The sequence below is a fragment of the Pelodiscus sinensis genome, unplaced genomic scaffold, assembly GCF_049634645.1.
Source record: "Pelodiscus sinensis isolate JC-2024 unplaced genomic scaffold, ASM4963464v1 ctg59, whole genome shotgun sequence".
Lineage (NCBI taxonomy): Eukaryota > Metazoa > Chordata > Testudines > Trionychidae > Pelodiscus > Pelodiscus sinensis.
Genome location: NW_027465846.1, coordinates 696,008 through 718,184, shown reverse-complemented (window position 1 = coordinate 718,184; position 22,177 = coordinate 696,008). Strand labels below are relative to the sequence as shown.

General features: G+C 69.7%; 1 protein-coding gene across 5 annotated transcripts in view; it reads left to right on the top strand.

The window, feature by feature from the left end:
- Nucleotides 1-21,026, top strand: part of SHANK1 (SH3 and multiple ankyrin repeat domains 1) — a 45,321-nt gene extending 24,295 nt beyond the window's left edge. For 3 of the 5 annotated variants that reach the window (XM_075914878.1, XM_075914879.1, XM_075914881.1), the window contains 12 exons: nt 384-497; nt 869-944; nt 6,719-6,801; nt 7,044-7,168; nt 9,251-9,386; nt 9,611-9,694; nt 10,255-10,278; nt 12,291-12,347; nt 12,641-12,762; nt 13,359-13,461; nt 14,725-17,059; nt 17,915-21,026. In XM_075914878.1, the coding sequence (XP_075770993.1) occupies nt 384-497; nt 869-944; nt 6,719-6,801; nt 7,044-7,168; nt 9,251-9,386; nt 9,611-9,694; nt 10,255-10,278; nt 12,291-12,347; nt 12,641-12,762; nt 13,359-13,461; nt 14,725-17,059; nt 17,915-18,482 (3,827 nt within the window). In that variant the 3' untranslated portion in view covers nt 18,483-21,026. Of the gene's footprint in view, nt 1-383; nt 498-868; nt 945-6,718; nt 6,802-7,043; nt 7,169-9,250; nt 9,387-9,610; nt 9,695-10,254; nt 10,279-12,290; nt 12,348-12,640; nt 12,763-13,358; nt 13,462-14,724; nt 17,178-17,914 lie in introns of all 5 variants that reach the window. The other 2 variants (XR_012898868.1, XM_075914880.1) reach the window with 2 other exon arrangements.
- Nucleotides 21,027-22,177: the final 1,151 nt, after the last annotated feature.

Genomic DNA, 22,177 nt, shown 5'->3' with positions numbered 1-22,177 from the left:
GCCGTGCTCTGACCCCTTCTCCCCGCAGTGCTGAGCGGGGGAGGGGCGATGGGGGGCGGGGGGGTTGGGGTGCCGTGCTCTGACCCCTTCTCCCCGCAGTGCTGAGCGGGGGAGGGGCGATGGGGGGCGGGGGGGTTGGGGTGCCGTGCTCTGACCCCTTCTCCCCGCAGTGCTGAGCGGGGGAGGGGCGATGGGGGGTGGGGGGGTTGGGGTGCCGTGCTCTGACCCCTTCTCCCCGCAGTGCTGAGCGGGGGAGGGGCGATGGGGGGTGGGGGGGTTGGGGTGCCGTGCTCTGACCCCTTCTCCCCGCAGTGCTGAGCGGGGGAGGGGCGATGGGGGGCGGGGGGGTTGGGGTGCCGTGCTCTGACCCCTTCTCCCCACAGTGCTGAGCGTGGGCGAAGGCGGATTCTGGGAGGGGCAGGTGAAGGGCCGGGTCGGCTGGTTCCCTTCGGACTGCGTGGAGGAGGTGCCCACCAGGACACAGGAAGGGAAGCAAGGTACGACCCCCCCCCCCCCCGCGCCCCTCTGCAGGGCCGGCCCCCATCCCGCCCCCCGGCTCCCAACCACTCTGACCTTTCCCCGTCTGCCCCCAAGGGTCCCCTTCCTGACTGGCGCCCCCCAGGGCCTCCTCCCCAGCAGACCCCTTGGGGAGGCCATGGGGTCCACGCTCCCCCCACCCCACCAGCACCTGGCCTCTGCTGACACCTGGTGGCTGAGGAGGGAAGTTTCTGGGGGGAGCCCTGGGCATGGGGGGGGGCAGAGCTTAGCAGGAGTGGGGGGGGAAGGGGCAGAGAGAAGGCGCATGGGGGGGGTTACGTGTGGGGAAGGGGCCTGGTGTGCGCCCCCCCTCACTCCCCGTCCCTCACAGACACGCGGAGCGACAAGGCCAAGCGACTCTTCCGCCACTACACGGTTGGGTCCTACGACAGCTTCGACGCCCCCAGGTGAGCCCCCCGGGTGACAGCCCCCCTCTGCCCCCCCGTGCCACCCCCTGAGTCACACACCCTGTGTGCCACTGATGGGGCCCAAGCAGGAGGGGCCCCAGCTCTGGGGGGTCAGGCTGGGGGAGCAGTGGATTTGGGAGGACAAAAGTCAGGGGTCGGTGCTGGCGTGTGGCTCGTGGTCAGGGGTCGGTGCAGGGGAGTGGGGGCTGGTGCTGGGGGTCAGGGGTTGGTATTGGCGTGTGGCTGGGGGGTCAGAGGTCGGTGCAGGGGGTCGGGGCTCTATGGCACCTGAGACCCCCCCCCAGATCCTGGACCCCCCGGTTGGGGAAGGGGCCCCGGGCTGGGAGCCAGAAGACAAGTTTCTGTCCCCTGTTGACTCCTGGGTTCTACCCCAGATCCCCCCACGGGCTGCAGATGTGGGGTTCCCTGCATCTCATGTCCAGCCTCCAAGGGCATTGGGGTCCCTGCCCCCTTTCCCTGGCAGGGCCCATCGGCCGCTCACCATCTGTCGGCACAGATGGGACCCAGCAGGGCCCCCCCCGAATCTAATGTTGGGAGGGGAGTGAGAAATGCTTCTTTCACTGCCCCCCAGTACCCCCACTCCTGCCCGCAGCCCCTGCCAGCCCTGCCCCCCAGCCCCATCAGTGCCCCACACTCCCGACCCGCAGCCCCTGCCAGCCCAGCCCTGCGCATGAGCGCCCCAACTCCTGCCCCACATTCCCGACCCGCAGCCCCTGACAGCCCAGCCCTGCCCCCGAGTGCCCCCACTCCTGCCCCACAGCCCCTGCCAGCCCAGCTCTGCCCCCCAGCCCTGCCGGTGCCCCCCACTTCTGCCCTCAGCCCCTGCCGGCCCAGCCCCCCAGCCAAGCAGTGCATTCACCTTGATTTGCTCTGCACTCCCCCCCACCCCCCCAAGGACTCGGCTCATCCCGTTTCGGGCGCAGGGACGGGCGGGGAGCTCTGCACCACATCCCGGCGAACGTCCTTGAGCCCAGCGGGGACGCGGCGCACGGGCTGCGGGTGCGGCGGGGCGCCCGGCAACGCGGGTGTCACTTGGGGGTCCGACGTCCCCGCCCCGGACGCCCTCTTTGCACCCGCGTGTGCCCACCCCCTTCTCGCACCACGGGGCTCGTGACCCAGTTTGTGCGCACACACTTGGTGCAAAGGATTTTCCAGCCGCGCTCCAGGCCAAGGGCGGCCACGTCCCACACCTGTGGGGCGCCTGGCCCCCGGGGCCCCTTCTCCTGGCGCCGGGGGACGGCCGGTGGCCATGGAGGCCAGGGGGCGGGGGGCCGCCGGGAGCACGTGGGCGCTGCGTTGACCCAGCAGGGTGGCGAGATGGTGCCCGAGGTGTCTGGGTGAGTGGGGCTGGGGGGATGGGGTGGGGGCACAGGGTGTGTAGGCTGCGTATGGGGGGGGAATGTGAGGGGGGCTGTGGGGGAGGAAGCTCTGGTACCTGCCCTGCTCGCATGTGACGGGGGGGGGGTAGGGGCCGGGGTGGGCAGAGTCCGGGGGTTCAATGTCTGGAGAAGGGAGAGAACTGGGCTCAGAAAGCGCGTGGGGGGGGGGGGGCGCCCTGACCTTGTGTGACGGGGGCAGGGGGAGCAGCCGGTGCAGGGGGGGGGGGCGGTGCATGAACCTGGCACCCCCGGCACTGAGCAGAGATGGGGGCCCCTTGCCTGGGCCGGGGAGGGGGCCCCTCTGGGGGAGGGGGGCTCTGGGTAGCCGGGTTCCGGGCCCCTCGCTCGGTGCTGAGACGCGGCCCCCGTGGGGAGGGGCGGGGGCTGGGCTCCGGGGACCCCTCTCCCTCTGCGCCTCCGTCTCCCCGCAGCCTCCCGCCCGGCAGCGCGCCCGGGCTGCGGCGCCGAGGGGGTTAACGGAGCCGGCCAGCCGGAGCGCAGCGGCGGGGCGCAGCGTCTCTGCCTTGCGCGTCCTGCCACCCCCCTCCCCCGCCCCCCAGTCCCGGCGCTGCCCGCCCGGCTCCGGCCCCAGCTCGCAGCCGGTGGGGGCCATGATGTGAGTATTGGGGCCCCCCCGCGCCGCCCCCCGCGCCCGGTCCCCTCCTAGCATGAGGCAGAGCCTGGGGCGCGATGCGGGGACCCAGCCCCCGCTCTCGTCCAGCTGGCCCGCGCTGGGGCCTCGGCGCCGGAGCGTCTGGTACATCTACAGGTAGGGCCCCCCTGCGCGCCTTCCCGGCGCAGCGCCGCGCAGCGCCCCCTCCCCTCCCCTCCCCGCGCCGCGCAGCGCCCCCTCCCCCCGCTCCAGCGCCGCCCGCCATTCACAGCCAGCGCGCTCCATTCACTCCAGTCATTCATCCCCCGCGCTGCTGCGCACCGGGGGGCGCGCGGCGCAGGCTCCGCGCAGCCTCGGCGCAGCGCAGCGCGCCTCCCCCTGCGCCCCCCCCCCCCAGCTCAACCGCGGGCCTCTCGGCCTGGGCTCTGCGCAGCGGGGAGGGGTGGGGGAGTAGAGACACGTAGGGAGCGCGGTGTGTGTGTGTGTAGCTGCGTGTGCATCCCTTGCCGGTGGTGTGTGGGAATAGGTGTGTGGGTAGCCGGTTGTTTGGGAGAGCAGGTGTGTGTGTGAATAGGTGTGTGTCCATCATTGTGTGTGTACCTAGCCAGCAGCGTGTGTGCGGCTCCATGTGTGTGTACCTAGCTGGTTGTGCGTGTAGCTGTGCGTGGGAACATAGCCAGTTGTCTGTGTGTGGGAACGTAGTCAGCTGTGTGTGTGCAGCTGATTGTGTAGGTACTAGCCAGTTGTGTGTGTTGCTCTGTCTGTACTACACTGTGCCAGCTGTGTGTGTGTGTGTGTATTTATACCCTTTAATGTGCTGTATAGAACTAGTTGTGTGTAGCTGTGTGTATGTGAAGCGTTGTGTGTGCATATGTAGCCAGCTGTGTGTGTGAAACCAGGTCTGGGTGTGTAGCTGTGTGCGCATATATGTAGCCAGCTGGGTTCGTGTTGCTGTGTGTGTACCTGTGTGTGTGTACATATCCAGCTGTGTGTGTGTACATAGCCAATTGTGTGTAGCAAGGCCTGTGTTTGTGCAGCTGTGTGCGTGTGTGCGCGCTGCCAGGTCTGTGTCTGTGTTTAGTTCTGTGCGTGTCCTTGCACGCAACCCCTGTATGTGTGTATTCCCGTGCCCCGTGTGTGGCTTGGCACCCATTCTCGTGCGTTATTTTGCCCCCCTCCTGCCAGCCTACCTCACTCTCCCTTGCCTCCGTGTCTCTGGGGCTGCAGCTCCTGTTTAATCGAGTTGTGGGGGAGAGCCGTGTGCATGTGTGCGCTTCTAGGGAGGGATGTGTGCGTGTGTGTACCCTGTGCAGGGGCGGGGGGGGTGTGTGAACACCCCAGAATACACAAGTCTCGGGGGCGTTGCAAGTATGCGACTGATGGCAGAGGTGGCTGCCTGGGGGCATGGCAGGACCGGAAGGAAATGCAAATCCTGGGTCCCCTAGGGACACCGTGAAGGGCGAGACTCCCTGGAGTTACAGGGGGCTGCCAGTGCCCCGGGGGGAGCCTGTTACCCAGGGGATCAGGAAGCCGCTGAGCTGCGAGGACACACTGCAAGCAGCAGGGACAGGCGGGTCGGGGATAGCCAAGTTCACTGCACGCTCATGGATGTGTGGTGGGAGTGGGCAGTGCACGCTGCAAACGGAGTGGGGCTATGCAGTTCCAGTGTGCGCAGGGGTGGGTGCGCTTGCAGTGTGAGTGCACTGCATGCAGTGGGGATCTGGGATGACAGCGCATGGCGTCTGTGTGAGTGCCCTGCACACAGGCTGGTCCTGTCCCTGCAGTGGCTGCAGGGCCGCCATGTTCCCTACAGTCTCTGGGTGAGGGCACTGCATGCAGAGGATGCCCTGCATGGGGGTCTGTGATTGCACTTCGAGTTGGGGGGATTGTGGTGGCTGTGCAGGATATCTGTGACTGTAGCTAGAACACACTGCACAAAGAGATTGCAGTGCGAGCACGCTGTACTAGTCTATGACTGCAGTGGGTGCACTCAGGGGTGTGAGGGTGCCACATGTAGTGTACGGGGTCTGTGAGCAGAGAGTGTGAATGCACTGCTCGTGGTGTGTGTGTCTGCCCTTGCAGTGGGATGCAGGGATACTGTGATCCCTGCAATCACAGAGTGAGTGCCCTGCACATGGGGGAAAGCAGAGTTGATCACAGTGCGAGTACACTGCATGCAGGAAGGAGGAGATCGCAGTGCGAGTACACTGCGTGCAGAAAGGGGGTGATCACAGTGCGAGTACACTGCGTGCAGGAAGGGGGTGATCGCAGTGCGAGTACACTGCGTGCAGGAAGGGGGTGATCGCAGTGCGAGTACACTGCGTGCAGGAAGGGGGTGATCGCAGTGCGAGTACACTGCATGCAGGAAGGGGGTGATCACAGTGCGAGTACACTGTGTGCAGGAAGGGGGAGATCGCAGTGCGAGTACACTGCGTGCAGGAAGGGGGAGATCACAGTGCGAGTACACTGCGTGCAGGAAGGGGGAGATCGCAGTGCGAGTACACTGCGTGCAGGAAGGGGGAGATCGCAGTGCGAGTACACTGCATGCAGGAAGGGGGTGATTGCAGTGCTAGTACACTGCAGGCAGGAAGGGGGTGATTGCAGTGCGAGTACACTGTGCAGAAAGGGGGTGATTGCAGTGCAAGTACACTGCAGACAGAAGGGGGGTGAGTGCAGTGTGAGTACAGGAAGGGGGTGAGTGCAGTGCTAGTACACTGCAGGCAGGAAGGGGTGATCACAGTGCGAGAACACTGCGTGCAGGAAGGGGTGATCACAGTGCGAGTACACTGCGTGCAGGAAGGGGTGATCACAGTGCGAGTACACTGCGTGCAGGAAGGGGGTGATCACAGTGCGAGTACACTGCGTGCAGGAAGGGGTGATCACAGTGCGAGTACACTGTGCAAGAAGAGGGTGATTGCAGTGCAAGTACACTGCGTGCAGAAAGGGGGTGATTGCAGTGCAAGTACACTGCAGACAGAAGGGGTGAGCGCAGTGCGAGTACAGTGCGTGCAGGAAGGGGGAGAGTGCAGTGCAAGTACACTGCAGACAGAAGGGGGTGAGTGCAGTGCGAGTACACTGCGTGCAGGAAGGGGGTGATTGCAGTGCAAGTACACTGCAGACAGAAGGGGGTGAGTGCAGTGCGAGTACACTGCGTGCAGGAAGGGGGTGATTGCAGTGCAAGTACACTGCAGACAGAAGGGGGTGAGTGCAGTGCGAGTACAGTGCGTGCAGGAAGGGGGTGAGTGCAGTGCAAGTACACTGCGTGCAGAAAGGGGGTGATTGCAGTGCAAGTACACTGCAGACAGAAGGGGTGAGCGCAGTGCGAGTACAGTGCGTGCAGGAAGGGGGTGATTGCAGTGCAAGTACACTGCAGACAGAAGGGGGTGAGTGCAGTGCGAGTACAGTGCGTGCAGGAAGGGGGAGAGTGCAGTGCAAGTACACTGCAGACAGAAGGGGGTGAGTGCAGTGCGAGTACACTGTGTGCAGGAAGGGGGTGATTGCAGTGCAAGTACACTGCAGACAGAAGGGGGTGAGTGCAGTGCGAGTACAGTGCGTGCAGGAAGGGGGTGAGTGCAGTGCGAGTACACTGCATGTGGGGTGGGATGATGGCTGTGCCGGGGCCCTGCATGCGGGCAGAGGGAGATTGCAGTGGGGGCGGCGGCCATGTGCAGCCGTGGCAGTGTGGGGCAGGGGCAGGGGAGGGGGCAGGGTGATGAGAGCTCACGAGCCCCTCTGACATCCCCCCCCCGCGTCTCTTGCAGTGACTACATCATTAAGGAGAAGACGGTTTTGCTGCAGAAGAAGGACAACGAGGGGTTTGGTTTCGTCCTGCGGGGAGCCAAGGGTGAGGGGGCCGCCGGGACGGGGGAGCAGGGGCTGGGAGGCAGTGGGGAGGGGGAGAATGGGCCTGTCCATGGGTGGGAGTTCTTAGCGGGAGGCGGGCTGTCGGGGGGCGCCCATGCCTGGAGCTGCCCGGAAGGGGCCCATGCGGGGTCTGCCCTGCAGTGGAAGGAGCTGCACTGGGGAAAAGGGGGGGGCCCAAATCTCCCTCCCATCCCTGCCACTGACCCCGCGCTCTCCCCACAGCGCAGACCCCCATCGAGGAGTTCACGCCCACCCCGGCCTTCCCTGCCCTGCAGTACCTGGAATCCGTGGATGAGGGGGGCGTGGCCTGGCGTGCCGGCCTCCGCATGGGGGACTTCTTGATCGAGGTAAGGGGGGGCTCCCTATGCTCACCCCTCCTGTCAGTGGGGAGGGGCACCAGCAGGGCTGGGAGGAGCAGGACAGGGCGGGGGGGCTGCAGGGCGGGAGCGAGGGGTGGTGGAGGGAAGGGGAGTGCAGGTCGGGTGGAAGGGACTCTGCAGGGTGGTTGTGGGTTGGGAGGGAGGGGCTGTGGGTGAAGAGTGAGGGGCGGAGGGGTTGCAGCGGGGGGGAGAGCGGGAAGGGGCTGAGGGTTGGGAGCGGGAGGGGAGGAGCTATGGGGCAGGAATGAGGGGGCTAAGGGGAGGGGCGGTGGTGGGGGAGGATCCATGGGGCAGGAGCAAGGGGGGGCCGAGATGCTGTGGGGCGGGAGCGAGGTGGAGGGGCGGCCATGGGCAAGTGGGGTTGAGGCGGTGAGGCGGGAGCTAGGGAAGGGGCTGCGGGGCGGGAGCGATGGGGGAGGGGTAGCGGGTGAGTGAGGGGGGAGTGGCCGCAGGGAGGGAGGGGGGAGGGGCGGCTGCGGGCTAGTGACGGGGGAGGGGCCGTGGGGCGGGAACGAGGGGAGGGGTGGTGGCGGGAGAGTGACGGGAGAGGGGTCGAGAGGTGGGAGCAAGGGGAGAGGCAGTGGCGGGTGAGCGAGGGGAGGGGCGGAGGCGGGCAAGCGAGGGGGGAGGGGCGGTGGGGCGGGAGCTGGGGGAGGGGTGGTGGTGGGCGAGCGAGCAAGAGGAGGGTCAGTGGCGGGCGAGTGAGGGGGGAGGGGGCAGCAGGGCAGAAGCAAGAGCAGGGGTGGCGGCAGGTGAGCGAGGGGAGGGCCGGCGGTGGGCGAGCCGGGGGGTGGCGAGTGGGAGTGAGGGGAGGTGGCAGGCGGGACCAAGGGGAGGGGCGGCGGTGGGTGAGCGGGGGGGTGGTGGCAGGTGCGTGAGGGGAGGGGCGGCAGCGGGCGAGTGGGGGGGGCGGTGGCGGGTGCGCGAGGGGAGGGGCAGCAGGTGGGAGTGAGTGGAGGGCGGTGGCGGGTGAGCGGGGAGGTGGCGGGCGGGAGAGAGGGGAGGGGCGGCGGGCGGGAGAGAGGGGAGGATGGCAGCGGGCAAGCAGGGGGGCAGCGGGCGGGAGCAAGGGGGGGTGGCGGTGGGCGCATGAGGGGAGGGCGGCGGCGGGCGAGCAAGGGGAGGGGTGGCAGTGGGCGGGAGCGAGGGGAGGGGCAGCGGGCGGGAGCGAGGGGAGGGCGGCGGCGGCAGCGGGTGAGCGGGGGGCAGCGGTGCGCGCGAGGGGAGGGCGGGGGCGGGCGGGCGCGCAAGGGGAGGGCGGCGGCGGTGGCCGGCGACCGAGGGGAGGGGCGGCGGTGGGCGGGCACGCCAGGGGAGGGCGGCGGTGGCGGGCGCGCGAGGGGAGGGGCGGCGGTGGGCGGGCGCGCCAGGGGACGGCGGCGGCGGGCGGGCGAGGGGAGGGCGGCGGCGGGTGGGCGCGCAAGGGGAGGGCGGCGGCGGCGGGCAAGTGGGGGGCAGCGGACGGGTGCGTGAGGGGAGGGCGGCGGCGGGTGAGGGGAGGGGCGGCGGTGGCCGGCGACCGAGGGGAGGGGCGGCGGTGGGCGGGCACGCCAGGGGAGGGCGGCGGTGGCGGGCGCGCGAGGGGAGGGGCGGCGGTGGGCGGGTGCGCCAGGGGACGGCGGCAGCGGGCGGGCGAGGGGAGGGCGGCGGCGGGTGGGCGCGCAAGGGGAGGGCGGCGGCGGCGGGCAAGTGGGGGGCAGCGGACGGGTGCGTGAGGGGAGGGCGGCGGCGGGTGAGGGGAGGGGCGGCGGTGGGCGAGCGTACGAGGGGAGGGGCAGCGGTGGGCAGGCGGCGGGCGGGGCGCGCGAGGGGAGGGCGGCGGCGGCGGGCGGGCGCGCGAGGGGAAGGCGGCGGCGGGCGGCGGCGGCGGGCAGGCGCGCGAGGGGAGGGCGGCGGCGGCAGGCGGGCGGCCAGGGGAGGGCGGCGGCGGCGGGCGGCGGCCGGGCGGGCGCACGAGGGGAGGGCGGCGGCGGCAGGCGGGCCAGGGGAGGGCGGCGGCAGGCGGGCGGGCGCGAGGGCTCCGTCTCCCGGCCTGTGCCTCGCCCCCAGGTGAACGGGCAGAACGTGGTGAAGGTCGGGCACCGGCAGGTTGTGAACATGATCCGCCAGGGAGGCAACAACCTGATGGTGAAGGTCGTCATGGTAACCAGGAACCCCGAGATGGAAGAGGCCATGAGGAAGAAAGGTACCGGCCCCTCCCCCGCCTGTGCCCGGGGCAGGACTCCTGGGTTCGCTCTGGGCGGGGAGCAGGGCCTAGTGGTTAGAGCTGCGGGGGGGTTATGGGGACCTGGTCTCCTGGGTTCTATTGGAGCTCTGGGGAGGGGAGCGGGGCCTCGGGCTTGCGGTGGGAGGGGGGGTTCTGGGGATCTTGGTGTCTGTCCTCACCTGGGATCCCTTTTGCCTCCCCAGCGGCCCCCCAGCAGACGAAACGACTGCCCCCCCCAGCCATCTCGCTGCGCTCCAAATCCATGACCTCCGAGCTGGAGGAGATGGGTAAGGGGGTGCAGGCGGGTGGGGATTGGAAAGGGGGTGCGTGGGGGGGCTCTGGGCTGGATCAGGGTGCGTGGGGGGGCCTCTGGGCTGGATCAGGGTGCGTGGGGGGGGCTCTGGGCTCGATCAGGGTGCGTGGGGGGGGGCTCTGGCCTGCAGCAGGGTGTGTGGGGGGGGTGATGGTTGCTGGGGGAGTCTGTACTGGGATGGGGGAGAGTTCCCAGAGGGGCTGGGCAGGGGCTGTGGGGGGAGGGGAATGGGCCTGTGGGGGGAGGCAGAGGGGCTTGTGGGCAGGACTCACTCTGTGTCTCTCCCTTCCCCGCCCCCCCGGGACCGGCTCTCCCTTGGCCCCGGGCAGTGGAGAAAGGTACGTGCCATGGCCCCCGCGCAGATTGGGGGAGGGGGGAGCCTCGGCTTGGCGTGGGGGAGTGGGAGGAGAGCGCTGGGCCCGGGGGTGGGGCTGGCGGGGGGGGTCTGTCTCAGGGCCCTGCCCAAGCCGGGCCCAGCCCCCTGCGGACGCCCGCCCCGTGTCTAACGCTCTCCCGTCTCGCTGTCTCCCCCAGTCTCGCCCTGGAAGAAGAGAACTGGTGAGTGCGTGGGGGCTGGGCCCCGCGCCCGGGGGCCTTGCTGCCCCCCAGGCTTCCTCCACCGCTTCCCCATGCCAGCCCCCCTGCTCCCAGCACCCCCAAACCCAGCCTGTGCCAGCCCCCCGGCTCCCAGCGCCCCCAAACCCGGCCTGTGCCAGCCCCCCGGCTCCCAGCGCCCCCAAACCCAGCCGGTGCCAGCCCCCCGGCTCCTAACTCCCCCAAACCCAGCGTGTGCCAGCCCCCTGGCTCCCAGCGCCCCCAAACCCAGCCTGTGCCAGCCCCCCGGCTCCTAGCGCCCCCAAACCCAGCCTGTGCCAGCCCCCGGCTCCGAGCGCCCCCAAACCCAGCGTGTGCCAGCCCCCCGGCTCCCAGCGCCCCCAAACCCAGCCTGTGCCAGCCCCCCGGCTCCCAGCGCCCCCAAACCCAGCCGGTGCCAGCCCCCCGGCTCCTAACTCCCCCAAACCCAGCGTGTGCCAGCCCCCTGGCTCCCAGCGCCCCCAAACCCAGCCTGTGCCAGCCCCCCGGCTCCTAGCGCCCCCAAAACCAGCCTGTGCCAGCCCCCGGCTCCGAGCGCCCCCAAACCCAGCGTGTGCCAGCCCCCCGGCTCCCAGCGCCCCCAAACCCAGCCTGTGCCAGCCCCCCAGCTCCCAGCGCCCCCAAACCCAGCCTGTGCCAGCCCCCCGGCTCCCAGCGCCCCCAAACCCAGCCTGTGCCAGCCCCCCGGCTCCTAGCGCCCCCAAACCCAGCCGGTGCCAGCCCCCCGGCTCCTAACTCCCCCAAACCCAGCGTGTGCCAGCCCCCCGGCTCCTAGCGCCCCCAAACCCAGCGTGTGCCAGCCCCCCGGCTCCTAACTCCCCCAAACCCAGCCTGTGCCAACCCCCCGGCTCCTAACTCCCCCAAACCCAGCGTGTGCCAGCCCCCCGGCTCCTAGCGCCCCCAAACTCAGCCTGTGCCAGCCCCCCGGCTCCTAACTCCCCCAAACCCAGCCGGTGCCAGCCCCCTGGCTCCTAACTCCCCCAAACCCAGCCGGTGCCAGCCCCCCGGCTCCTAACTCCCCCAAACCCAGCCGGTGCCAGCCCCCCGGCTCCTAACTCCCCCAAACCCAGCGTGTGCCAGCCCCCCGGCTCCTAACTCCCCCAAACCCAGCGTGTGCCAGCCCCCCAGCTCCCAGCGCCCCCAAACCCGGCCTGTGCCAACCCCCCGGCTCCTAACTCCCCCAAACCCAGCGTGTGCCAGCCCCCCAGCTCCCAGCGCCCCCAAACCCAGCCTGTGCCAGCCCCCCAGCTCCCAGCACCCCCAAACCCAGCGTGTGCCAGCCCCCGGCTCCCAGCACCCCCAAACCCAGCCTGTGCCAGCCCCCCGGCTCCCAGCGCCCCCAAACCCAGCGTGTGCCAGCCCCCGGCTCCCAGCACCCCCAAACCCAGCCTGTGCCAGCCCCCCGGCTCCCAGCGCCCCCAAACCCAGCCTGTGCCAGCCCCCCGGCTCCCAGCACCCCCAAACCCAGCGTGTGCCAGCCCCCGGCTCCCAGCGCCCCCAAACCCAGCCTGTGCCAGCCCCCCGGCTCCCAGCGCCCCCAAACCCAGCCTGTGCCAGCCCCCCGGCTCCCAGCGCCCCCAAACCCATCCTGTGCCAGCCCCCCGGCTCCCAGCGCCCCCAAACCCAGCCTGTGCCAGCCCCCCGGCTCCCAGCGCCCCCAAACCCAGCGTGTGCCAGCCCCCCGGCTCCCAGCACCCCCAAACCCAGCCTGTGCCAGCCCCCCAGCTCCCAGCGCCCCTAACGCCTGTACCAGCCCCCAGCGCCCCACCGCTCCTGCCTGTGCCAGCCACCCCCATCCACTTCCCAACCCTCCTCCTGCTTCCCCCTCCCAGCCCCCCATTTCCACGCCTAGCCGCCCGCTCACTGTGCCCCTTCCCTCCAGCTCATGCTGCCCTCCCCCCAGTTCTCGCTCTCCCCCCGCCCGCTGCTCTGCCGCCCTCACCCGCTACAACTGCCCTCCTCTTTCTGCCCCGCAGATTACGAGCCAGCGCTGGCCACGGAGAAGAAGAGGACAGTCTATCAGATGGCACTGAGTAAGGGAGGGAGAGGGGGCTGCTGGGTCAGAGCAGGGTTCTCTGCCTGGCTCCAGGAGGGGAGTGGGGCCTAGTGGTTGGGGGGGGGGGGGCTGGGTGCCAGGACTCCTGGGTTCTGTTGCACCCCAGCGGCATGGGGAGTGGGACGGCCAATCCACAGGGTTCTGGTCCCCAGCCCAGGGTGCCTGGAGTGAGGGTGTGGAAGGATGAGTAGGGGGGAGAGCCCCCCCGGATGTGGGGCAGGGCGGGGCCAGCCCCCTCACCCTCTGTCTGTGCCCTCCCTCCCCCCGCAGACAAGCTGGACGAGATCCTGGCGGCCGCTCAGCAGACGATCAGCGTCGGGGAGGGGCCCAGCCCCGGTGCGCTCCCGTCCCTGGGCAAGCCCCGGGGCCACAAGGGTTACTTCACCTCTGAGGTAGGACGGGCTCGGCTCCCCGGGCACGACAGGGGGGTGGGGTCTAGTGGTTACAGCTGCGGTGGCAACCAGGACACCTGGGTTCCGTCCCTGGCTCTGGGAGGGGAGTGGGGTGTAGTGGTTAGAGTAGTGAGGCTGGGCACCAGGACGTACGAGCAGCCAGACTGGTTCACACCACGGGTCCATCTAGTCCACGGACTTGTATTCCGACTGGCCGGTGCCAGGTGCCCCAGAGGGAGGGAACAGAGCAGGGAGCCATCCAGTGATCCCTCCCGTTGTCCATTCCCAGCCTGGCTAATAGCTCGATGGCCATTGAATCCTCTAATTGTCTTGTCCCACAACATCCTGTGGCGAGGAGTTCCACAGGTTAACTGTGTGCATTGTATGAAGAAATACCGCCTTCTGTTTGAACTCTGCTGCCTGTCCCAGGGGGGAGGTGGGTCTGGTGGCGGGGGTGGGGAGAGTCAGGACTCCTGCGTTCTCTCCCCAGGATGTCCCCATCTCCCTGCCTGTGACCCCACCCTAAGCCTTTTCCTGCCCTGGGCGGTGCCCTCGCTCGCTTGCCACTCACTCCCCTCACCCCCCTGTCTCTGCAGTCCAACTTCGAGCCGCATCGGATGGGGCAGGCCAGCTATGAGCGCCCGTCGTATCTGCCCCCCGGTGCCTCCCAGGGCCTCATGCTGCGCCAGAAATCCATCGGTGAGGTGGGCCGGACTGGGAGGGGAGCCGGGCGGGGGTGGGAGAGATGTTCACGGCAGGACTCCTGGGTTCTGTCTCTTACTTTGGGGGGCAGAGGGGTTTGGAGCAAGGGGGCTGGGAGCCAGGACTCCTGGGTGCTCTCCCCGGCTCTGGGACGGGAGTGGGGTCTAGTGGTTAGAGCGGGGGGGGCTGGGGTGGGTGCTCTCCCCGGCTCTGGGACGGGAGTGGGGTCTAGTGGTTTGAGCGGGGGGGGGGCTGGGGTGGGTGCTCTCCCCGGCTCTGGGACGGGAGTGGGGTCTAGTGGTTAGAGCGGGGAGGGCTGGGGTGGGTGCTCTCCCCGGCTCTGGGACGGGAGTGGGGTCTAGTGGTTAGAGCGGGGGGGGGAGCTGGGGTGGGTGCTCTCCCCGGCTCTGGGACGGGAGTGGGGTCTAGTGGTTAGAGCGGGGGGGGCTGGGGTGGGTGCTCTCCCCGGCTCTGGGACGGGAGTGGGGTCTAGTGGTTAGAGCGGGGGGGGGAGCTGGGGTGGGTGCTCTCCCTGGCTCTGGGACGGGAGTGGGGTCTAGTGGTTAGAGCGGGGGGGGGCTGGGGTGGGTGCTCTCCCCAGCTCTGGGACGGGAGTGGGGTCTAGTGGTTAGAGCGGGGGGGGGAGCTGGGGTGGGTGCTCTCCCCAGCTCTGGGACGGGAGTGGGGTCTAGTGGTTAGAGCGAGGGGGGGGGAGCTGGGGTGGGTGCTCTCCCCGGCTCTGGGATGGGAGTGGGGTCTAGTGGTTTGAGCGGGGGGGGGGAGCTGGGGTGGGTGCTCTCCCCGGCTCTGGGACGGGAGTGGGGTCTAGTGGTTAGAGCGGGGGGGGAGCTGGGGTGCGTGCTCTCCCCGGCTCTGGGACGGGAGTGGGGTCTAGTGGTTAGAGCGGGGGGGGGGGAGCTGGGGTGGGTGCTCTCCCCGGCTCTGGGACGGGAGTGGGGTCTAGTGGTTAGAGCGGGGGGGGGAGCTGGGGTGGGTGCTCTCCCCGGCTCTGGGACGGGAGTGGGGTCTAGTGGTTAGAGCGGGGGGGGGCTGGGGTAGGTGCTCTCCCCGGCTCTGGGACGGGAGTGGGGTCTAGTGGTTAGGGAGTGGGGGGGAGGGGGCGGGACTGGAAGCCAGGACTCCTGGGTTCTCCCCCCAGCTGCGGGAGGGTCATGGGAGCTAGTGGTTAGAGCGGGGGTGGGGGCACTGGGTGCCAGGGCTCTCTGGGTCACTGGCCGACTTGTGTCCGTCTGTCCCCAGGCTCAGTGGAGGACGAGAAGCCCTACCTGGCTCCCCCGGCCATGAAGTTCACCCGCAGCCTGTCGGTGCCCGGCTCGGAGGAGATCCCCCCTCCCCCCACCACCTCCCCTCCCGAGCCCCCCTACAGCACCCCGCCCTCGGCCACGGGCCGGCTCACGCCCGCCGTGCGCTCCACCTTCAACCCGGCCGCCGAGGCCAAGCTGTACCCGGCCTCGCTGCACCAGGAGCCGCCCGCCCTGGAGGGCCCGGCCCGGCGGGAGAAGCTGGCCATGTACCGCCAGGAGCTGAGCCGCGGGGCGGAGGCCGGGGCCCCCCGGGGCTGGCGCGGGCACCACCCGCCCCCGGAGCTGCGCTACTACAACCTGCCGGGCCGGGCCGCCAGCACCGCCATGTACGTGCCGGCCAAGCCGCTGCGCCGCAAGGGCCCGCTGGTGAAGCAGACCAAGGTGGAGGACGAGCAGCGGCAGCAGCCGAGCGCCGGCGCCCACGCCCCGCCCGCCCCGCCGCCCTCGCCCGCCCCGGAGAAGAGCTCCATCGCCATCCCCACCATCGTCATCAAGGCCCCCTCCACCAGCAGCAGCGGGCGCAGCAGCCAGGGCAGCAGCATGGAGGCCGAGGGGCAGCCGGAGCCGGCCCCGGTGCCCGCCCTGCCCCTCCACAACAGCATGGACTTCACCAGCCAGTTCGGCGCCGCCCTGGTGGGCGCGGCCCGGCGGGACCGCGAGTGGCACAGCGAGGCCCGCCGCCGCTCCGCCCTCTTCCTCTCCACCGAGGTGCCTGAGGACGAGGCGCCCGAGCCGGCGCCGGCGCCCCGGCTCCGGCACTCCAAGAGCATCGACGAGGGCATGTTCTCGGCAGAGCCCTACCTGCACCTCAGCTACAGCCAGCCCCTGCCGCCGGGCACCTACTACCAGCCACGCACCTCCAAGGCCTACGGGGCCGCCGGCACCACCAGCGCCTTCACCACCGTCTGCTCCAGCTTCCTGCCCCAGCTCCAGCCGCGGCCCGGCAGCGGGAGCGTGCCGCCCCTCATCCACCCGCTGACGGGGAAGATCCTGGACCCCAGCTCGCCCCTGGGGCTGGCGCTCGTGGCCCGGGAGCGGGCGCTGCAGGAGTCGCAGTCCCAGCAGCTGCAGCAAGGCCGGGCAGAGGCGGAGGAGCGGCGGTCGCGCCCGTCCTCGCCCCGGTTTGGGGAGGTGGCGCCGGAGCCCGCCGGAGGGGGCAGCTCCATCCTGCGCCTGTGGGGGGTACCGGCGGGCGAGCCGCGCCCAGAGCAGGCGGAGAGCCCCCGGCGCCGGGCCCTGGCGGAGCCCAAGGGGGCCCCCTGGGGCGGGGAGAAGCGGGCCGAGGAGCCGGGGGCGGCCGAGAAGCTGGAGCTCCACGTGCGCTTCGTGGAGAACTGCCGGCCCCGGGAGGAGAGCAAGCCGGGGGCTGGGGACCCGCCGGCCCGGGCGGTGGAGGAGAACGGGCTGCCCCTGCTGGTCCTCCCCCCGCCCGCCCCCTCCATCGACGTGGACGACGAGTTCCTCTTCACGGAGCCGCTGCCCCCGCCCCTCGAGTTTTCCAACAGCTTCGAGAAGCCCGACTCGCCCAAGGCCGGCCGGGAGCCCCCCGCCCCGCCCGCCCCGGAGCCGGCGCCCGCCCCCGCCCCCGCCCTGGACTCCACCGCCTCCAGCCTGACCTCCTACGACAGCGAGGTGGCCACGCTGACACAGGGCGGCGGGCCCGAGCCCCGGGAGGCCCCCCACGTCAACTTCTCCTCGGTGGTGTCCTCCATCCAGATCCCGGCGCCCGAGCCCCCCGAGGCGGTGACCGACTCGGGCATCGAGGAGATCGACAGCCGGAGCAGCAGCGACCACCACCTGGAGACCATCAGCTCCGTCTCCACCCTGTCCAGCATGTCGGGGCTGTCCAGCGAGGGCGCGGAGCTGGTGGACAGCTACATCACCTACATGGACGGCCAGGCCTTTGGGGGCCCCGCCGAGAAAGGCCCCCTGTCCAGCAAGCTGCGCTCCCGGCCGTTCCCCGCCCGCCGCGACCCCGCCACCCCCACCAGCTCCACCATCTCCGTGGCGGCCTGCGCCGAGAGCGTCTTCGCCCTCACGCCCGCCCCCGCCCAGGAGCCGCCCGCCCCCCAGCGCCGCTCGCCCACCCTGGCCTGGGAGGAGGGCGGGCCCGGCGCTGCCAAGGCCTCGCCCGTCTCGGCCATGAAGGCCAGCATGATCAGCGAGCTCAGCTCCAAGCTGCAGCAGATGAGCGGGATGTCGTGGGCCCGGCCCTCGGACGGCGCGGGCTCCTTCGGCGCCGACCGGCCCGGCTCCCTGCAGCGGCAAAGGTAGCGTCGGGAGGAGGACGGACGGACGGACGGAGGAAGCCGCCGTGGCCGCCGGCCCCCCCCCTCCCCGTGCATGCCTCTCGCCCTGCTGCCTTGCCACCGCTCGTGTTTGCTTGGGGTTGGTTTGGGTTTCACGCCCGGCTCGTAGGGTCGTGGCGCGGGGGGGGGGGGGAGAGGGAGTGTGGGTGGGCAGGGGGGCACCCCCCCATCCGCACCCCTGGATGCCTTCCTCTCCCCACAGCCGAGCGCCCGGTGGCTAGAGGGAGTCCGCTCCAGGGCAGGGCCCCTCCCCCCTCGGGAGTCCAGCCCTGTCGTGGGGCCCCCCACATTGTGCGTGCACAGAGCCCGCCCCCCCAAAAACTTGTCTGCAGTGGGGGGTTCACCCGTGGGAGATGGGAGCCCCCCAGCCACAGGACAGGGTGTGGGGGGCATGGGAGTAACTTTGGGGACAAGCTGGGGTGGCAAGAGATGAATGAGGAGCCCTGACCCCCCCCGCTCTAACCACTGCACCCGGCTCCCCTCCCAGGCCTGGGTGGAAACCCAGGAGTCCTGCCCCGAGCCCCAGCCCCTCCCAGCAGGGCGGGGCAGATCCCCGGGCGGCCCTCGAGGCGGCGAGTCCCCACTCTGCAGATGAGTCCCCGGGCCGATCTGTCATCGTGTGCCGCGAGTGTGCTGCTGCCCGTGACTGCTCGTGCGTGCTTGTGCAAATCTGGGGGGGATCCGGCACTCCCTCCCCTGGAGGTGGGGGGGGTCCAGCTTTGGCCTCTTCTGGGTGCAAGTACGGAGGGAGGCGGCCGGGGGGGTGGTCAGCTTGCTGTGGGGGGGGGCGCCCCGTGACCGTCTCTCCCTCCCCAGGCTCTCTGAGGACGCCACGGCCCCCCTGGGTCCCTCCAAGCCGCCGGGCAGCCTGTTCCACAACTGGCCCAAGGTGGGGCCGGGCGCCAAGCCCCCGAAGAGCGTGGAGTTCGACATCCGGCCGGCCCTGCGCCGGGCCCCCAGCCCCGCCACCCTGCCCTCCGAGCACAAGATCAGCCCGGTGCCGCGCCCCTCCTCCCTGCCCATCCTGCCCTCCGTCCCCCTCTACGGCGGCCTCTACGACCTGCGCGGCTCGCCCACCGCGGGCCCCTGCCCCTTCCCCGACTTCCCCTCCGGCAGCCGCTCCCTCTCGCCCACCCACTTCCTGCCCCCGGCCACGGACAAGCCCTTCGGGGCCAAGCCGCTGGCCTTCTGGACCAAATTCGACGTGGCCGACTGGCTGGAGTACCTGAAGCTGGGCGAGCACCGGGAGCGCTTCCTGGACAACGAGATCGACGGCTCCCACCTGCCCTCGCTCACCAAGGAGGACTACATCGACCTGGGCGTCACCCGCGTGGGGCACCGTATGAACATTGACCGCGCCCTCAAGCTCTTCCTGGAGAGGTGATGAGCGAGCCCCTGCCCCCCGGACACCGAGGCCTGACTGTACCTGCCGCGGGAGCAAGGAGGACCCGCGGCGCAGGGCCGTGGCAGTGTCCCCCCCAGAACGCAAGGGCCCCCCGCAATGATCCCCCCATGTGAAGAGGGGGCCCTTAATCCCAGGAGGGGGCAGAGGGTGCTGGTGGGTGAGGGAGGCACCCATGTGTAACTGACCCGTTGCTCGTCTTTGTGCACCGGCTCGCACCATTGCTCATACGTGCACGCTCACCACCGGCACGATCGCTGGTGTGCGCGCCACGTACCATCGAGGGAATGTGTACACTCGGCTATGCACTAGCTTGTACATTTGCCCGCTGAGACGCCGCATACTCTGTCGCTTGTGCATGCACGCTTGCCTCGTCACACCATCGCTTCCACGTGCACATTTCCCTCTGCACGGGCTTGAGCTCTCACCTAGGCACCCGCCATCGTCACTAGTGTGTGCACTCTGTACCATGCATTGCCTGTGTAGTCTCCTTCACGCTACCTTGTATGTTTGCACCCCCGAGGAGCAGCATACATTGTTGCTCGTGTGTGCACCTGCTGCACGTCCCACCATTGCTCACGTGGACGCTTCATTCCAGCCAGGCGTGCACCAGCGCTCGTGTGCCCATTCCGCCTTTCAGCCGCTGGCTTCACGGTCCGTGTGCTCCAACCCTGCTCGTGCCATCGGTCACTGGCATGCTGCACTGCGCACCGGCTTGCACCATTGCCCTCACGCACACATGCAGCTGGGTGCCTCTTCGCACTATTGCCAGCACGTGCACACTGGGAGCACGGGCTTGCACGAGGACAGTCGGGCAAGGGCTCACGCCATTGTCTGTGCACGCTCATTCTCCCCTCACCCACCAGCTTGCACGGGAGCCCCTACTGCACAGATCCAGTCGCCCTTTCTCACCCCCCGTGTGCGGGGCTGTGCGTGCCTTGGTGGGCTGGGCGGGGCAAGCCACCCCCCTCGAGTGCCAGGAGGGAGGGGTGCCTTGCCATGGGCAAGTGTTTAGGGTGCAGCAGGATGGGGGGGGTAGGCACAAGGCAGGGGGGCTTCCGAAGAATGGTCCCAACTGGGGTGGGGGGGCTGCCAGCTGGGGGACCCTCACCTGTTTCTAACCCCTCCCACTCACTGGTCTCTGAAGTTCTGCTCCCCCTGAATTTGGGGGGGCCCTGGGCAGGGCCTCTGGGCTCTGCCCCCGGCCGATGCTGCCAAAGAAGTGGGGTGTTGCGGTGGGCCCAGGACTGTGGTACCCCGGGGCTGGGCAAACCCCTGTTGGGACTGTGGGGGGGGGCGGGGAGGGGGGTGCCCCTGGTTTTTGGCTGTGATGCCCGGCGTGACGCTCCGTCCAGGGGGGCCCTGCCCTCCACTTCTCACCACGTCAGGGATAACAAGACTGGGTCCGGGACCGGGGCGCTCTTCCCTCTTGGGACCCCCTCACCCTCCCACTGTGGACCCCTGGCTCCCCCTCCCTCTCCCCATGGCCACCTGGCCGTCTCTTAAGGGCTTTCGTCTCGTCTCATCTCGTCGGACTCCCCGCGCCGGCCCCCCTCAACCCCGCGAGGGAGCGAAACGACACACTAGAATGTCTTCCAGACCCCCCAAACCCTCTCCAGCCTGGGCTCCCACCCAACTCCTGGGAGGGGAGCGGGCACCAGTGGTTAGAGCAGGGGAGGGGTGGGGGGGGGCGCCAGGACTCCTGGGTTCTCTCCCCGGCTCTGGGAGGGGGGCTGCCCGTGTATGAGGGGCTGAGGACTGCGGTGACTCCAACCTCCCCGTTTGGGGGGTGCTGCTCAGGGAGGCAGCTCCCCTTAAGGGTCCGGCTTTAGGGGGGAGTGGGACCCCCTGCTGTTATTACCCCAGTGTCCAGCCCTCTAGCATAATTACTGCCCCCCTACTAGCTGTGCTGCCCCCGAGAACCCTCCCCCCCATGAGAACCCAGGAGCCCTGGCCCCCAGCCCCTCTTCTGCTCTAACCACTACCCCCCACTCCCCTCCCAGTGGTGGGGAGAGAACCCAGGAGTCCTGCCTCCCTGCTCTAACCACTGGTCCCCACTCCCCTCCCAGTGGTGGGGAGAGAACCCAGGAGTCCTGCCTCCCTGCTCTAACCACTGGCCCCCACTCCCCTCCCAGTGGTGGGGAGAGAACCCAGGAGTCCTGCCTCCCTGCTCTAACCACTGGCCCCCACTCCCCTCCCAGTGGTGGGGAGAGAACCCAGGAGTCCTGGCCCCCACCCCTCCCCCAGCAGAGACTCTCGAGACTGAATGTAATAAAATGTGCCAATTTCCTGATGGGAGGGGCTGCCTGAACTCACAAAACTCCTGCTGTCACGTGTCTGTCCTCTCCCGGCCCCCCGCCGATGCGTCCGCCGCCCCCTTCTTTTCCTCCAACTGATCCTCCGTCTCCCCCTAAATGATCCCCCGCCCCCCCGCAATGTGCCCCCACCAGCCGGTGGCCCCCGCCCCGTGTATAGAGGAACCGATGTAATTTACTGATTTTATTTGCAAATATAAACTCTACGGGATACGGCCCCCGCGAGCGTGAGTTTGTGAGCGCGCGTGCCAGGCGGCTTTGCACACGCGTGTGGAGTTGGGGGAGGAGGTGTTTGTGCACTGGGGAGTGTCGGGGGGGCCGGGTGTGTCCCCCAGGATGGTGCTGTGACTGCGTCTCTTGCCCCCCCCCCCCCGTGGGGCTGGGGGCTGTGCGCCTCTCCCCTCCCGGGGTGCACGCCAGCCATGGGGGGGGGGATATGTCCTACGCTTATCGCTATCTTTCCCAGCCCCCCCCCCCCCCCATGCCCTGCATTCCTGCCTGGTCCCAGGCCCCGCAAACTCTCCTCCTCAGGAGAGGGTAACAACCTACTACTGCTGCCCGTGACAGCCCAGCGGGGGCGGGTGTTGCTTGGTCGGGGGCTAGTAGGGCATCGCTTCCCCCATTATCTCATAGGGAGGGGATCCACCCAGAGCCCCCACTTTCCACCAGTGTCACCCGTGGGGGTGTTTGGGTGGGAAATTAATCCATCCAATCAGGAGCGGGGGTTGGCCTCCATGTGACTCGCCCGACCTATCCCCAGCCAGACGGGGAGTGGTGTCTCCCACGGGGTCGTGGAGTGGGACCGCAACACGCAGCCCCGCCCCTTCACTTCTCCATAGCCCCTCCCCCAGAGGCGGGGGGGGGGGGGTTGGGGCAACCCAGCCCCACTCACTGAGAACCCCCCAGTTCCCAGGGCAAGGACCCCCAGGATCTTAGCTTCCCCAAGCCAGCCCCAGAGGGGCAGGGAGCTCTGAGGTCGGGGTACGCCTGGGCAGAGCTGGGGGGGCGGCCGTGGACAGAGGGGTGACCAGGTCCCTCGTGGGGCCCGGTGATGGGGAGGGGCCTTTGGGGGGCCAGGCTCCCTGTGATAGGCTGCCTGCTAACGAGGGGGGGCGGCAACGGGGGGGGGACGCCCCTGGCTCCCAGCCCCCCCCCCCGGGCTGGGGGGGGGAACCCAGGAGTCCGGGCCCCCATCCCTGTGCGCTGTGCAGCCGGGCGGCGGCGGCTCTATCGCTTCCCCTTCACACCCACAGTCGCAGCTGGGTAATTAGCATCGGCGCCTCCTCATTAATGAGCCCGCCCGGGGGGGGGGGTTAAAACTCCTCGGAGCCGGCCAGGGCTGGGATTGGGGCCCATAGGCCC